Below are 16,354 nucleotides of genomic sequence, written 5' to 3'. Positions count from 1 at the left end.
AGAAGAGGCAAACATTTGACTCCTGTGTGTCCTGTTTTATTTGTAAAATGGGACCCTACAGTCACACACCACAGGCTACTATGCAACCAGAGCTCCGGACCCAGCTCTGAAGCCCCACAATCTGGGCAATTATCTTTTCTATAAAAACGAGGACAGAAAAGGAAATCTGTCTTGGGTTCCATCTGTTTGTCTGTTTTTCTCCATCCTACTAAAATCTGTTCCTTCTCAAGCTCTTCTCTTCTCCATCTGGCCCAGCGATGTCCATGTACAGGTTATTTCAAGTCTAGGGAAACTATGTCATCAGGAGGCCATCAATAACATGAGTTGTGCCCTCCTTGTCTCCCCTCACGCTGCCCCAGTCCCTTTACTGAATGTCAGAGGAGAACGGAGATGATGATGGAGAGCTCCAGACTCTGGCTTCCTTTTCTCGTGGCCCAGATTGTTCTGTTGGGTGTGCATCTCCTCCCCATATCCCATAACTACCCAGAACTGCATTGTTGATCTCCTCTCTGCCTAGAAGGACAGCTCATTCCCATCCCTCAACAAAACAAGAAAAGAGAAAGTCAACACAGAAGAAATGTGCAGTGGCCATGTTCTCTAGGCCTGCATCGTGGGAGAGGCGAGGGAGAGGCCAGCTTGTCACTCTGTACCAGGAACTGTACAAATAACACTGATGCTTGCTCTCTGCCCTTGATGGCTAATCTGTTATTTTCATCCTGATTCATCAATGATTATTACAAGGCACATGCCACTTGAAAGAGGCCTGATAACAGGGAAGAACAGAATTCTGAGGAAGAAATCTTTCCTTTTATTTTTTATCATTTTCTGATTCTGTGTGTGTGCGAGAGAGAGAATATGAGAGGAGGAGAAAGAGAGAAAATGTAAACTAGAAAGGGAAATTATACTGTGATTTGAGGCAATTCACAGACAAAAGTGAATGCCTCTTATAAAAAATAAAAAGGAGTAAAGAAACAGAAAAAAAACTTCTCAAGTCTTTTTCACTTATCACCCTTCCTAGTTATTTATTCCTAGAAAATAAAGAGGGAGACTGCAGTGAGAAATAAGAAGCTGAAGTTCAGTAAGCCTGGAACAGATTCTCCTTCATAGTCTACTTTAATGTAGCTTCAATATTTTACTCAGGAATGGTCATTTGTTTAAAAGAAATGGCTGATGAGAAGCTTTCCCTCCAGTTTACCCACCAGCTGGCAATCCCATCCCACTGTGTAGCCAACTCTTCCAAACCACTGCGCGCCTGACATGAGGAGCCCTGTGTTAACATAGGTATATAAATTAAAGGGTGACTAAATTCATCAAAAAAAAATTTTGTTCTTCAAGTCGATTCTTCATAAGATTCATTTTAACAGTCAACTCCTTTATTGAGTTCAAAAGCAATTTAGTTTTTAACAAAATCTACTTGTATAAAAAACCTTTACGTCCATCATGTAAAATAAGGCACCTTTATAAATATGTATTTTTTATTATGTCATTTTCTTCTCTTCTACTTTCAAAATACTAAACATAAGACTATAAATATCCCTTTTACATTTTAGAATCTATTTTGTCTCAAAACATTCAAATTTCCTTCAACAAATTTGAGCTTGGAAAAAATCATTCTTTTTAATCTTTACCAGACGTTGTTTATACTACATGCAATTTTTTTCAGTACTCCATAATGCAATTATTGTTTAATTAGTGATAAATCTGTCATTTCTGGGCTTTAAAAAAAAAAAACTTAACAAGTACCAAATGTACTTTTGTGTTTTAAATTTACGCGCGCTCTCTGAGGGCACTGACGCAGGACGCTGGCTCCGGGTGCTGAGCAAACTCCCCCCAGTCTGAAGGTCCTCTTTCTAGCCTCCCCCAGTGGCCTCCCTCCAGTTAGCTTGTGCAGCCCGAACATGAAGACAGCTCCTCAACCGCTGCTGCCTCTAGGCTCAGCCTCCCGGTAACCTCCCAGGGCGACCACTGCCCTGTTTTTGTTTGGTTTTTTTTCCCCCTCTCTCCCTTCATCTCTGACTGGTTGCAAAGTGCTGCATCCCCAACGGTGAAAACAGAACTTGCCATCTGGGCCTCTCTCCTTACAGAGACAATGCTGGGGGATCTGGTGCCTCCCTGAGGTCGATACTGGAAAGTGCAACTCCTGTCAGAGACGCAGATTCTTCACCTCTCAGCCACAAGCAAAAGCCACCACCACACTTTCCTATTTGACCACTGCTAAATTATCTATTTCAGCTTTTGTTAAATTACATGCATCACATTAAAGAGCTCAAAAAAGAAATGCTTAAAAGGCCACTAATGAAAAAGCAGGAAAAGAAAACCCTAGAAGATTAGTAAGAAGTTATTCAAGCACAGAAAACTGACATCATCCAGGATGTGGAGTTAATTCTTCAGTATAATCTTTTACTAAAGGGGAATTGTGTTTGGAATTTTGTGTAAAGGATGTTTCTTTTTCTTTTTGAAGGGGCTACGATTGCTGTGTGGAGAATGAAGACGACGACCCATCCAATCTCATATCAAGGAGGTCATGGAGGACACTGAGATACCTGCCTGTTTTTTATTCTTAAGCTTTTATTAGATCAAGAATAATTTTCCCCCCAGCTTTATTGAGGTATACTTGACAAGATAAAAGAACTAATTTTAATTGAGTTATGAAACTTTCAGTAGGAGAGAACGAGGAGTGTTTTCTCACTTAAAATCTGAATAAACAAAAACAAAAACCAACCTGGCATCCCTTCCCCTCTCCCTGCTCCCTCCTCTGCTCCCTGCTCTTTTGTGGGCAAATCTGTCTGTAAAGGCAAGGGAGTAGCTCCTCTGGACTCAGCTTGAGGGGCAGGCGGCACATGGGGTCAGCCGACGAAGGAGCGAATGAGAGGGCATGGGAACCAGGGCACATCCCAGTCCTGGCATGCCGCAGGGCAGCCAAGCACATTGCCACCCTGCCACCCAGCCAGCACTTTTCATTCAAATGTAGAATATAAACAATAGCTTTCTGGGCTCCACAAACACAATTGTAACTGGAAAACATAACATCCTTCTGATTCAGGGCGAGCCAAACAGCGCCAAGAAAGCTGCATAATTAGCAAGTGGCTTTCATTGCTTTTGGTGACATCAGTTTTTAAGGTCAGGTCTGAAGCTATGGACTATGGTCTTCCAGTGCCTGCTCTGTCAAGGGAAACACAAGACTATCTGCTTTTGAAAAGTGTCAGTCTGCACAGTAAATGACAAACTGGGGTGAATAACACAATTTATTTAGGAGCCACCAAATGCAGCAGGTGGCCATGCACTTGGGGGCAGTCCAGCCCATGGAAGCCAAAGGGTGAGTCTCAAAAGTAAACAAGTTTTAAAAACTTTATTTTAGAAGTCAAAAACATATATGCATTTAGAACTCAAGTGATATTAGATTAGCACCTTATTATCCACAAGTCTTAATGGAAAATGCCAGGCCTCTGAGTCCCTGAGAGGCTGAGGAACATTTGGGGAGATCACTTCACTTTGTACAACCTGTACCACACTTTTATCTTTTGTTTTTGTAACATTTTGGTCACGATAGAATTTCGAGGGCTAATTCTGGATAGTCCCAAGAGATGGAAACATAATTAACCGTGCTCCATATAAAATACAAGTTACATAGACCATCACACTTTAATTACTCTCAGAATCCAACTCTAATGTAATAGGCATCAAGTTTCTTCTGGAGGAAAGCACAGCAGTCCCGTGCTATCTGAGTCTTCAAGATCTCTCTGACACTTCTGCATGGGCCTGTCACTGCCCCAAGATACTGTGCTGAGATAAATGAATCAGATGATGCAATTAGGAAGCAGGTTCTTCAGGTTACCCTTCTAATCACTCAGTCACGTCACAGGCCTATTCCAGCCCGCTTGGTTTTCTGACACTGCAGGCCCAGATGCCTAAACAGGACAGCCCACGCCAATCAGGGACTTCTAGCTCTGTATTGTAATTACCTTCTTGAACCATAAGGCACAGAGAGGTCACATCCTGCCAGTGCCACAATAAATTAAACCAAATAACACCCTCTGGAATCCCCCTTTAACCATCATGGAAGCTCTGAATCCTTACACACATGATCCTGATAAACACTTTTGTAAATCAACTGACTTCGAAGCAGTTTGACTGGGGGAGAGTATTCTAAACTATACACCGGAAACTGAAGGTTATACACTGCAATGTTTAACAGTGCTTTCTCTCTCTCTCACTCGCCTCGCCGCGATGTCCTGTGTTTGCTGAAGTGCTGCTCAGGCCTGAGGGCCACAAGTTAAAGAGGACGTGGAGAAGGTTCAGAGAAGAACCACAAGGTTGTGAAATCAAACCAACTTAGAAAAGTTGATGGAACTGAAATTTTTCTATATGGAAAAGACTTAAAGAAAATTTAATCAGGACCTTGAAAGCAAAGAAATAGCTTAGTTACTATATTTTGCCACCGAAAAAGGACCAGAGAAAATTCAATTATAGCATGTACATTTAAGTTAGAAATAAAGAGATTTACCTGATAATAAAGGTAATACTTGGAATGGGCTCCTAGGGGGCTTCTCACAGCCTTTATTTTAAATTTTATTGCAATTATTTATTTTTTTTTTGGTGAGGAGGAGTGGCCCTGAGCTAACATCTGTGCCCATCTTCCTCTATGTTGTATGTGGGATGTCAGCACAGCATGGCTTGATGAGCAGTGTGTAGGTCCACACCCGGGATCCAAACCCGTGAACCTAGGGCCGCCAGAGCACGTGAAGTTAACCACTACGCCACTGGGCCAGCCCATACTGCAATTATTTTCATAAAAGGTGCATTCTTATTTCTTGACTTAATATGCAACTCTTTTGAATGGTGAGGTCAAGTAGTAATTTTCCTTAAAAACACTCTCTTTGGGCTCTCTCACTCTTTATATCTATCTTCCTTCCTTCCTTTGTTTTCTTCCTATCAAACACTGTAAACTTCAAATCAATTGGCTTCACCTAACTTTCAGGTGAAAGCAGCATGGCCAGTGGCGCCTCCAACACTGTCCATAGTCACCTGAGAGGCCCCAGAACGGGAAGGCAGAGAGGAGCCCAGGAAGTAAGGGAGAAGGCAAACACAATCACATGTGTGAGCTGGTGGAGAATGTTTGAGACCTATAAAGAGAAATAGGATATAGGAAGAAGGCAACTGATTAAATTATGATTCCCTTACAAGTGTCCAAATTGAAAGAGAAAGAAAGGAAACAGGAAGTTCGAACTGAATTAAATAAACAGAAGGTGTCTGGGAGGTAGGGGTTGTGTAAACTCGGCCAACCTCAGAGCACTCCATGCACAGGGCTTCAGCCGCCCCAGTCTCAGCTCAGTGGGGAAGGTGAACACTCTCTCCTACCGTTTCCTAGCCACCAACTTAAGATCTGACTGTCCAACATCTCCCTCTGAACTAATTTTCTCCATCTGTACAACAGGAAGAAAATCTCTGTGCCAGATCTCTCCCAGATTACAAAAGCTAATGAGGAAACTGAGTGAGTCCACTGAGGTTCCTGGGAGACAGATGCCCCAGGAGCACGGTACTTGCAGGTTTTGAATTGTTTTTTCAGGGCGCATTGGTCATTATTCCCGTTCTTACAAAAGTGTATATAAATTCAAGAGCTGCCTCCCACAGAGGGAAAACACCCCGACTGGTCAGGTTCTGAGACTGCCTGTGAGCTGACCCACCTGACGCTGGATTAGAAAATGGGGCCCATTCGGCCCACTGAGCCCCAGACTTCCCAGGCCTGAGAAGTCGCAAGTATGAGGGGAGACAGGGAGGGAGCAACTGCACTGAGCGAGGGTTCAAGGCTGACAGGCTTACATCAAAAGAGAACTTACAGAATTCTTAGTTGTTTTAACCATATTTCTAGGGTTTTGTTTTGTTTCTCTTAAGTACTTTATTTTTCCTGTAGTGAAGAGCTAAAAGTTTACTTTTTGAATGGTTTTGTTTGTTAATTTATTCCTCCTCTTGCTAATAAGATTTTCATTTTTTAAAACTTACTTTTCATGTGGAAATAAATATTGTTTTAACAAAGTCTGCCCTCATGTCAATTCTGGGGAATACACAGTATAAGGTACAACAATCAAGGAAACCTTGAATCTCTCCCTGTTTCCAATACAAGCTCCAAGGATGCAGAAAAGCCCCTACATTAGGTATTTTTAAAATAAAATGTAGATACATGATTATTTTAGAAGCTGCCAATTGTCTCTTGTTTATACTTTCCCTTGCTTTTACTAAAAGAGATGATACCCAGCATCCTCTTTAAAGATTTTTCTCCTCATCAAAGCCCAGCACGTACCAGCAATGAATCTTTCATAAAGCATTCGATCCTTCTCAGAAAATTTCTCTCACTGGAGATCAGCTTTTCAAAAAGATGCAGCATTGCTTTTTCAAGGCTGGGAAGGTGCCGAAGCCAGAGGCAGACTATTGCTGACGTGGGGAGAGAAATCTTCTTCCTTTAAGCAAGAAATGAACAAAATTTTAAATAGAAATGGGTTACTGAAAAAAGAAGATTAAGAGAGTTCAAAATGCAATCACAAATCCAATTTGTGAATTTTCTTTTCCTCATGGTCATAGTTAATATTTACAGTATCAATGAATATTTACCAAGTATTCATTTGCAAAATAACATGAATATGCTTCCACTTCAACTCAAGAAATTAGAGAAATGCTCAAAGGAAAAGAATGCTTTCAAAAAGGATAAATATATAGTGATGGAAGAAAGAGAATGATAGAAAGTCAGATGGAAAAAAGCCTTGAGATATTCAGGTGAATGCAGTACCTAATTTAAGCAACAGTTATGTTTGAAAGTGCATCACAATGGTGAAGATGTGGAATCAGACCAGGGTTTGAGTCCTAGAGCCACTACTTACTAACTGTATGACCCTGGGAAAGTTACTTAACCTCCAAATCTCAGTTTACTCATCTGTAAAATGGGCGTATCTTCCTCATAATGTTGTCAGAAGGATCAAATGCAATGATAACGCACGGACAGTGATTATCACAGTGCTTGATACCTAGCAAATGCTCAATAACTGTATTGTAAATCTGTTGCTTGAAAGTTACAATATGTTTTTCTTTAGTAACAATTTCATGAATGGTGGTTATGGCCTGGTTGATCCATAGTTGATCTGTTAATACCATTATACTCTACAGACCCCAACCATTTTGTGTAGCTACATTTCCACAAGAAAATGTATTTGGAAGTTCCTCCTGTGTCAGATCAGTGAATCAGGGGATCTACTTCCCCTCCTAGGAGGGAGCGTGAGGGAGACATCTATGCGAACTGAGCCACTGGCAGTGGCTCTGGGACAGCAGCATGGCTGCCCCACAGGCCCTCTTGTGAAGACTGGGCCTGTCCTGGCCTGCTGGGACTGACCTTTCTTCTTTTAGCCCTGCTCTTCCAGGGTCTCCTGCCCTTTCAAATGCGGCATCACAGACAGCCGAGTGCTTTCAGGTTCTGCCAAAGATGTTTACTGCTTTTAATAAGAAAAACAAAAGCTGGGGGCACTGGGGCCAGCCCCGTGGCGTAGCGGTTAAGTGTGCGCACTCTGCTGCTGGCGGCCCAAGTTCGGATCCCGGATGCGCACCGACACACCGCTCGGCAAGCCATCCTGTGGCGGCATCCCATATAAAGTGGAGGAAGATGGGCACAGATGTCAGCTCAGGGCCAGTCTTCCTCAGCAAAAAGAGGAGAATTGGCATGGATGTTAGCTCAGGGCTGATCTTCCTCACAAGTAAAAAAAAAAAAAAAAAAAAAGCTAGGGGCACAAAGGTTCCCCATTACCCAACAACCCCTTCAATGTCTTTCCCTTCACCATCACTTCTGGACCATTTCTCTGCAGGAGCTGGCGTGAAGCCCAGGGAATGGGTACAGGGGCAGGAAATGACTAGGTGGGAGACACAGGGTAGCAATTACTAGTGGTTTCTATTTTTCTTCTTCTTCAGCATAACTCCTGTAGACCTTGTCCTGGATTAACTCTGGGGCAAGACTAGAAAAAGCTGAAGAGTTGGAGAGACTGTCACAGGAGCAGGCAGAAGGGCAGGAGAAAGGGATGGACAGCCGGCCCTCCTCTGACTCTCTTTCTGATCTCACATTGTCACCCTGAGCTTCAGTTCTTCTGGGAAGTCTTGCAGGATCCCTTTCCCTCACCTCTCCAAACCTGGCAACCCTGCATCACCTGACACATTTTGGGTGCACATTCTAGATGTCCTCTATTGTGGCATCAGTGCTTTGGGCTGCCATTCCCATGCCTTGGTGTTAGTGCCATAGAGTGGATTCCGACTCCTAGTGACCCTGTGTCCCTCAGAGTGGAACCCTGCCCCGTCTTTTTGTGCTATCCTCTCATCTTCTGGTGTTGTACCAGACAATGCTCTGCTGCTATTCAAGAGTTTTCATGGCCAATATTTTTGCAAGTGGGTGGCCAGGTCTTTCTTCCTAGTCTGTCTTAGTCTGTAAGCTCCACTGAAACCTGTCCACCATGGGTGACCCTGCTGGTACTTGAAATACTGGTGGCAGAGCTTTCAGCATCACAGCAACACGCAGCCGCCACAGTGTGACAACTGACAGACGGGTGATGTGGTTCCCTGACTGGGAAACGAATCCAGGCCGTGGTGGTGAGAGTGCCGAATCTTAACCACCAGACCACCAGGACCCCTGCAACCTCCCCTATTACACTCAATGGCAAGGAGCTGGTGGTCGTTCATTCAAGGAAGATGACTGAGTACTTCCTGTGTGGCACTCAATGTGCCAGGTGCAGGCCAAACAATTGGGAACAAAACAGACCCTTAGCAGTTCAGGGCCCAGTGGGAGGTATACATACATACACCAAATTGTGATAAAGGAACAAAAGACAGGCTGAGGTAAGAGAGAAGAACAGGAGGGGCCCAATTTAGATCTGGGGGTCAGGAAGAGCCTCTCCAGCTGAGCTGGGATTAGTAGGCGAAGAGTAGCAGGAAGGGGATTCTAGCAGAGGGAATGGCAGCCATGATGGCCATGAGACAGGAAGAGCAAGGTCAGGAGAAGAGAAAAGCCCCAGCGAGCAAAGGTGCAGTATTTGTGATGAGGCTGTGGGGTACCATGGGAAGGGAAGGGTTTGGGATTCTATTCTCTGATGATTCTGGCCAGAAGGTTTTAAACAGAGGAGTGCTAGGATCCAACTGACATTTCAAAGATCACTCTGACTACTGTCTGGAGAACTGAGCGCAGGGACCAGGGTTGGATGGACGCAGGGAGAACAGAAGTCCAGGGGGAGCTGGTGCTGGCTTGACCCGGGTGGCAGCGGAGAAGGAGTGAAGAGTACCTGAAATGTATTTTAGCAGTAATCAAGAGAAACTAGCAATGAATTTGATGAGAGATGGTAAAGGTGAGGCAGGAATCAAGGTTGCCCCAGGTTTCTTGAGCAACAAGATGGATGGACATACCATTTACTCACATGGAAAGAAAGAAAGAAAGATAAGATTTGCAAAGGATTTACTAAGAGCTCAGTTCGGGGTATGTGAATTTAGAATGTCTGAGGCACAAAAAGAGATATTAAAATACATCCTTGAATAACTAAGTTGAAAGTTCCTGGGATTGGTCTGGGCTGAAGATATATACATTAGGGAGCTGCCAGCTGGTATGGAACAGGACGAGAATGGAGGAGAAGCCCAAGGGAGAGAAGTCTGAGTGGGGAGAGAAGAGGGCCTGGGTCTGTGCCCTGAGGAATGCCAACAGGTAGAGGAGAAAGAGGAATTGCAGTCAGAAGAAGGAGGAGTGCCAGACAGGCAGAAGACACACAAGCAGAGAACATGTCACCAAGGAAGAGAAGGCAGGCCCGGCAGAGACCAACACTGCTGAGAGACTGAGGACACGCGGAGGGAACCACGAGCACTGCTTTGCTCAGGCCCTTTGTGGCCTCCCCAAGAATACTGTTTTGATGGAGTGATGGAAGACAAAAGCAGAATCAATGAGGAGAGGAGGTGGAAGTGCAGCCAGTATTGCAGACAGGTCTTCAGAGGGACGGCTGTGATGGGAGCAACACCAGGAGGCCCACAGGGGTGGTAGCCTTGTGTGCTCCTGGAAGGTGGTGTTTTAGGACAGCAAGGCTGACTGCGGATGGGCCAGACGCAGAGGAGAGGGACAGGCTGAAGAACCAGTAGCTGCCATTTATTAAGGGCTTACTTGGAATGACACTAAGCATTTTACTCGTATTTCAATCCTCCTAACAACTCTACAAAACAGGTCCCATTATGATCCTTATTTTATAGACAAGGCAATTGAGGTCAGAGAGGGACCAAGGTCTCACAGCTACTATTCAAACCCAGAAAGTCTGATGCTGAAGCTGGTCCTTAGCCTCAGGTTATATATAAGCCTCTCTACCTCTGCAGTCAGGAGAGTGGAGGGTGCTGCTCAGAAAATGGGGCGTGGGCCCTGGGGAGTGTATAGCAAGCATTCCTGGGTAAGCCAGATGCCTGGACCCTGTGTTCACTCCGTTTGGTGTTTAGGGAAGTCTTTTCAAAGTTCAGGTTGTCAGCCGATTTTAGCCACGTTAAACTCCTGGAAAAAGGTTTCTGTCCAGCTTTCTAGAAGAAGTAGGACACCCGTTGGGAGTGGAGGGAGGGTGCCTGTAGCCTCTGTCATGGAGCCAGAAAGCCTCTGAGGGACAGGGAAGCTCTGAGGTGCAGAGGGGAGAACTTGGCTGCTCAGTGGCTTTTCCCTTCCCAAATAGCAGGGATGTCATTTGACCTGCTCTCATCAGACCTTATCTTTTTCAGGATCCACATGAAATAAATATGTACATCATTAGAAAAGTTTCTCACTTCAGTAAGTTCTTCAGAGGCGGCACCATTGCTAAGCTCTCTGAGCAGCCATGTGCCTTAGCGTGATTTCTACCACCAGGTCACAGCGGCTGAGCAATGCCCGGCAGCACAAAGGTACGAGCTGTTGAGAATAAGCAGTAGGTAAATGTGAACAAATGTAAAAAGGAAGCTACTGTAAAATGGTAGTTTCATCGACTATCTAAATTAAAAGATAGTGCTTAGAAAAATGGGCAGAGGAAATGAACAGACACTTCTCCAAGGAAGATATGCAGATGGCCAATAGGCACATGAAAAGATGCTCAACATCACTAATCATCAGGGAAATGCAAATCAAAACAACACTAAGATACCACCTCACGCCTGTTAGAATGGCTATAATCACCAAGACAAAAAACAACAAATGTTGGAGAGGATGTGGAGAAACAGGAACCCTCATACACAGCTGGTAGGAATGCAAACTGGTGCAGCCTCTATGGAAAACGGTATGGAGATTCCTCAAAGAATTAAAAATAGAGATGCCCTATGATCCAGCCATCCCACTACTGGGAATCTATCCAACGCACCTGAAATCAACAATCCAAAGAGGCTTATGCACCCCTATGTTCATTGCAGCATTATTCACCATAGCCAAGAAGTGGAAGCAACCTAAGTGTCCCTCGACTGACGACTGGATTAAGAAAATGTGGTATATATATACAATGGAATACTACTCAGCCATAAAAAAAGACAAAATCGTCCCATTTGCAACAACATGGATGGGCCTGGAGCGTATTATGTTAAGTGAAATAAGCCAGAAAGAGAAAGACAAACACTGCATGATCTCACTCATATGTGGAATATAAACCAACACATGGACAGAGAAAACTGGACTGTGGTTACCAGGGCAGTGGGGGTGGGGGGTGAGCACAAGGGGTGAAGGGAGTCATATATGTGGTGATGGACAAACAAAAATGTACAACCCAAAATTTCACAATGTTAGAAACCATTAAAACATCAATTAAAAAAAAAAAAAAAAAAAGATAGTGCTTAGTTACAAATTACATAGGAGTTGCATAAGTTCTATACTCAAGTTAGAAGTACATAATATTTTTGTTCTGTTCTCACACAGTTTGAAAACTGTGTATGTTAACAATCATCTTTTTATTACCCTTGATTCAGAGCACAGTCTATAATTGCTGTGAATGATTAAATTTATGGATGCATCTTTAATATCTGAATCATCTATTAACAAAAAAAATCTATTTTGCTCTAAAACATCAAGGAATTAACTCTTTATAATCAATCTTGGATGAAGAAATCACCAAAGCAATATGATCTTAATACACTTGCATAACAGAATTTGGTTGGACCAATACATTCGTATTATATACAATGTTCTAAATGTGTTCCGGATTGGTTTTGAAATACAAAAGGCAAATTACAATATATGTCAATTATATCTCAATAAAACTAGGGGGAAAAAAGGCAAATTACAAAAGAAGAAATGCAAATGGCCAATAAAAAATGCATATTTTCAACCTTATTAATAGTAAAGAAAGGTAAACTAACACATCAAGGAGATATCATTTTCACCCTCACATCAGCAAAAGTTTGAAAGAACGAGAACATCCAGTGCTGGAGGAGGTATAGGGGACGGGTATTCTCAGAGTCAGAGGTGGGACAGGGAATGGCTTTGCCTTTTTGGTTAAGTCATGTGGTACTACCTAATAAACTAAAATGCACATATCCTTGGCCTTCATCACCATGTTTTTGTGAATCTGCTTGGCAGGAATAAAAGCATCAGTTGGAGGATATTTACTGCAACAATATTATACAGACAAAAAACTTGAATGCATCTATTGGCAAATAACTGAATAAATTAAGGTCTATTCGTATCAGGGAATATGCTCCTATTTTATAAAAATGAGCTGGATCTGTATCCCTTGAGGGATATCCAAGATATGTTGGTAAAAAAAAGCTACTTAAAAAAAGAGAGAGAATTATTTCATATAGATTTCTATATGTTTGCAAGGGTATAAGGTATGGTTACCTGAAGTACTGGCGGGTGATAAGGAAGGGATAATTAACATCCTCTGCACATACTTCTGTATTGTATTGTTTGACCTGGTAAAATGAATATATATTTCTGAGGAAATTTTAAAGAGCCAATAAAGAAAAAAAAAGAAAAAAATGTTTTTAGGGACACTGAAAAATTTCATTCTATTCAACATGTATTAGTCATAGAAACTCTAAGGCTGTCCTTTTTCTCATCTAACTATACTTGTTCCATCCATCTAGTCTGGATACTGATGAAAATGGCAAATTCAAGAAAAACAGGATAAGATAAAAACTTGGCTCTCCAAAATTCCTACCTAATAATCACGGGAAGTTTTCTGCCTTATAGCTATGTTTTAGGAAAATGATATGGCGTTTGAGGCTTACGTGTAATACATTATAATTTTCTCCTCTAAAACACTCAGGAATAGGCTCCCAGTCAGTGCTTTTATTTAGAACATCTGAGTTTTAGTAACAATTTCTGACACAAAGCAGAGGAGCCTGGACAGGACACTTTGCCCTGTCCAACCTCTCCTGCTCTTAGACTCTTCTAGACAGAGGCCTCCTTGACATTCAGAAAACTGTACTTAATTCCTCCAAAGTACTCAATTTATTGAGGTAGTTGTTTGCCATCCTCTCCAAAGACAGGTAGTAAGTAAAGAAATTGGTCCAGCTGCTTATTAAATAATTTAGGCTCTAAATGTTTTATGTGGAATTAATTCTTTGCAAGAAAGGTTCCTCCTGAGGGCAGTGCCCATTGGTAGGGAAGGTAAAGGAGGAGGAGCGGAAAGAGGTTCCCCACTCAAGACAAATGCACACAGTATCTACCTTTTCAAACCAGAAAGAGATCAGGGCTGTTTGGGCTGCCAGAGAAGCCCACAAAAATTGGGATCAACTTTTCTCAGAACTACTTAATTCCAAGAAACTGGAAAGAATATCTCTATTACATCCTAAAGGGGTATTTCCATGAAAACTCGATCTAAGAAGTATATCAAATTTGAGGAAAGCGAGCCATTATTAACACTTATATGTGCAGAGAAATCACTTCTCAATGCAAAGAGCAGCAATATGAAGCAAAGGAAATGCCCAAACCCAAACCTACTGGAATGTCTATTACAAATCAATATCAGCAAATTTTTATTTGAAAAGTAAACTTTTTCAATGACTAACTTTGTAATCAAATCATATTAAGGTAAAAAAAAAAAAAGAGGATGTCAAGCGGTCTCAATAAATGGATAAATAAAAATGGAGTTTTAGTTACTACTGATTCTTTGCTAACTTTCTGTCTTTGATATTACACTAGCTTTTCTTCGTTTAGACATTTACCTATATTATTTGACAACATTTAAAGCCTGATTTTTCTTATCTGAGCTGAAAAAACACAAAACTAGAAGCCTGGCTGAAAGTCAGCCTTTTCTTATAATTTATTTTCTTTCTTTCTTTCTTTCTTTCTTTCTTTTTTTGTTTTTTTGTGAGGAAGATTGGCCCTGAGCTAAGGTCTGTTGCCAATCTTCCTCTTTTTGCTGAGGAAGACTGGCCCTGAGCTAACATCTGTGCCCATCTTTCCTCTATTTTGTAGATGGGATGCCGCCACTGCGAACTTAACCACTATGCCACCAGGCCAACCCCTATTTTCTTTTCTTTTTTTTCTTTTTTTTTTTTTTTTTAAAGATTTTATTTATTCAGTTTTTTCCCCCCAAAGCCCCAGTAGATAGTTGTATGTCATAGGTTCACATCCTTCTAGTTGCTGTACGTGGGACTCGGCCTCACGTTGGACGGAGAAGTGGTGCCTCGGGGCGCTCCCGGGATCCGAACCCGGGCCGCCAGCATCAGAGCGCGCGCACCCAACCGCTAAGCCACGGAGCCGGCCCTCTTTTCTTATTAAGCATCTTTGGAAGCTGTATTAGCTCTGTCAGCATTGGGCATTTAGCTTACATCTGGCCTTAGTTCAATGATATTTTCATTAAAAGGAAAAGATATAAGCTTGAGAAAACCCAAGAAAACACTATCAAAAATAATATAATTATTATTATTAAAGTCAATAATAATAATAGCAACAGGCTAACAGTTATTGAGTTTTTACTCTGGGTGCCAGACACTATGCTAAGCACACTACAGGCACCGGACCCATTTAAACATGTCCCGGTGTGCTGGGGACAGGTTTATGTCTGTTATCCGACCATAATTATAAAAGGCACCCCTTTTAACTCTCAAAAGTGTTATGGTCTAGATTATAAATTAGAAGGTCACACTATTTCACGCTCACAGTTACCCTATGAGGTCAGTTGGTTGATCAGTCATACATCCATTTTTTCTTCCATTTGTTCACTGGCTCATTCATTCTGGTATGTAGAAAAAATTCTGTATCCAATCATCAAACTTCTCAATATTTTTGAAGCAATGGATTTAGATTTACCTTAGAGGGCATGTCATGATGAATTACTTGTACTCCACAGACTTATGAAAGGATTTCAGGAGCCCTCCCAGAAAGGTTTTATACAATCTGCAGCCTGCAGGTAGCTATGATGGCAACCCCACGGACAGACTTGAGAAGTTACGTTTAACATTTAGGCGAAGACATGAAAAAATTCCTCCAGGTTAGCTACACTGCAGAGAGGGGCAAGCATCTGCTGTTTAAAAGAAGACAGGCAGCCCCTTTCTGAAAATATATGACTGTATTTGGAAGCTAAGGCCAAAGACACCCAGCCAATTGTATAACAGATGAAATTCCACTCATGTACTGGGTAAGCAAATAGTTGGAAGGCTAAACACAGGGCAGGGCACATCAGTCAAAGAAAGTATGTGGTTTCTAAATGACCACACAGCACATGTTCAAGGGGCTGGAGGAAGAGGGGTGACGGGGATGGGGGTGGTAATTTTCACTGACTGATTGAATCAGCCTCCCCATGTCAACATGTGGCTGGGACACTCCGTCTATGGGAAAGTGTCCATGGAAAGGCTCCAGCCCTTACGCCACTGCTTGGGGAACTTGTTGAGCTGAAGCCATAGGAATTGGACAAGTTGAAGACCACCCAGCATTTCTGGACAGTCTGTCCCCTATGGATTAGCACACATAATTTTCCAAATCAAATAAATCTTATTAGTTGCTGAGGGAGAAAATGCTATCACAAGTAAAATAAACAGCAAAGGAATTCGGGCTACTCACGGAGCCGCTGCCCTCAGCTTTCCATCTGAGCACTGCGGGTGGAGTAAGAGTGGCTATTCTCTAAGCACATCTCCTCCTCGCTGCCAGTAATTTCTGAAACAGCTTTGTGGGGTTTCACAGTGGATGCCGACGGGTCTTCTCCTCCCATTTCCCTTTAACTCAACTCTTGTTGAAAAAGTAAGACTGGAAATACAGGTTGCTAAGACCATATTCTTTGACGAAATGTATTACTAAATAAATCAGAAATAGAGCTACCAAGGTGAAAGACAAAGAACATTTTACTTAAAAGCAAATACTTTGAAAAACTGCTTTGGAGTGTGAAAAATGAAAATTGGTGGGGTAAGCCATTAGAAC

At 42.4% G+C, this 16,354-nt stretch overlaps 1 protein-coding gene across 9 annotated transcripts in view; it reads right to left on the bottom strand.

Annotated features, from left to right (window-relative positions):
• Window positions 1-16,354, bottom strand: part of FANCC (FA complementation group C) — a 265,045-nt gene that overhangs the window by 33,999 nt on the left and 214,692 nt on the right. For all 9 annotated transcript variants that reach the window (XM_087444295.1, XM_087444301.1, XM_087444298.1 and 6 more), the window contains one exon: window positions 6,299-6,455. In XM_087444295.1, coding sequence (XP_087300421.1) covers window positions 6,299-6,455 — 157 coding nt within the window. The remainder of the gene's footprint in view (window positions 1-6,298; window positions 6,456-16,354) is intronic.

Source organism: Ceratotherium simum, chromosome 20 (assembly GCF_057802395.1).
Source record: "Ceratotherium simum simum isolate JZ-2026a chromosome 20, ASM5780239v1, whole genome shotgun sequence".
NCBI classification, from domain to species: Eukaryota; Metazoa; Chordata; class Mammalia; order Perissodactyla; family Rhinocerotidae; genus Ceratotherium; species Ceratotherium simum.
This window is presented reverse-complemented; position numbering and strand designations above follow the sequence as displayed.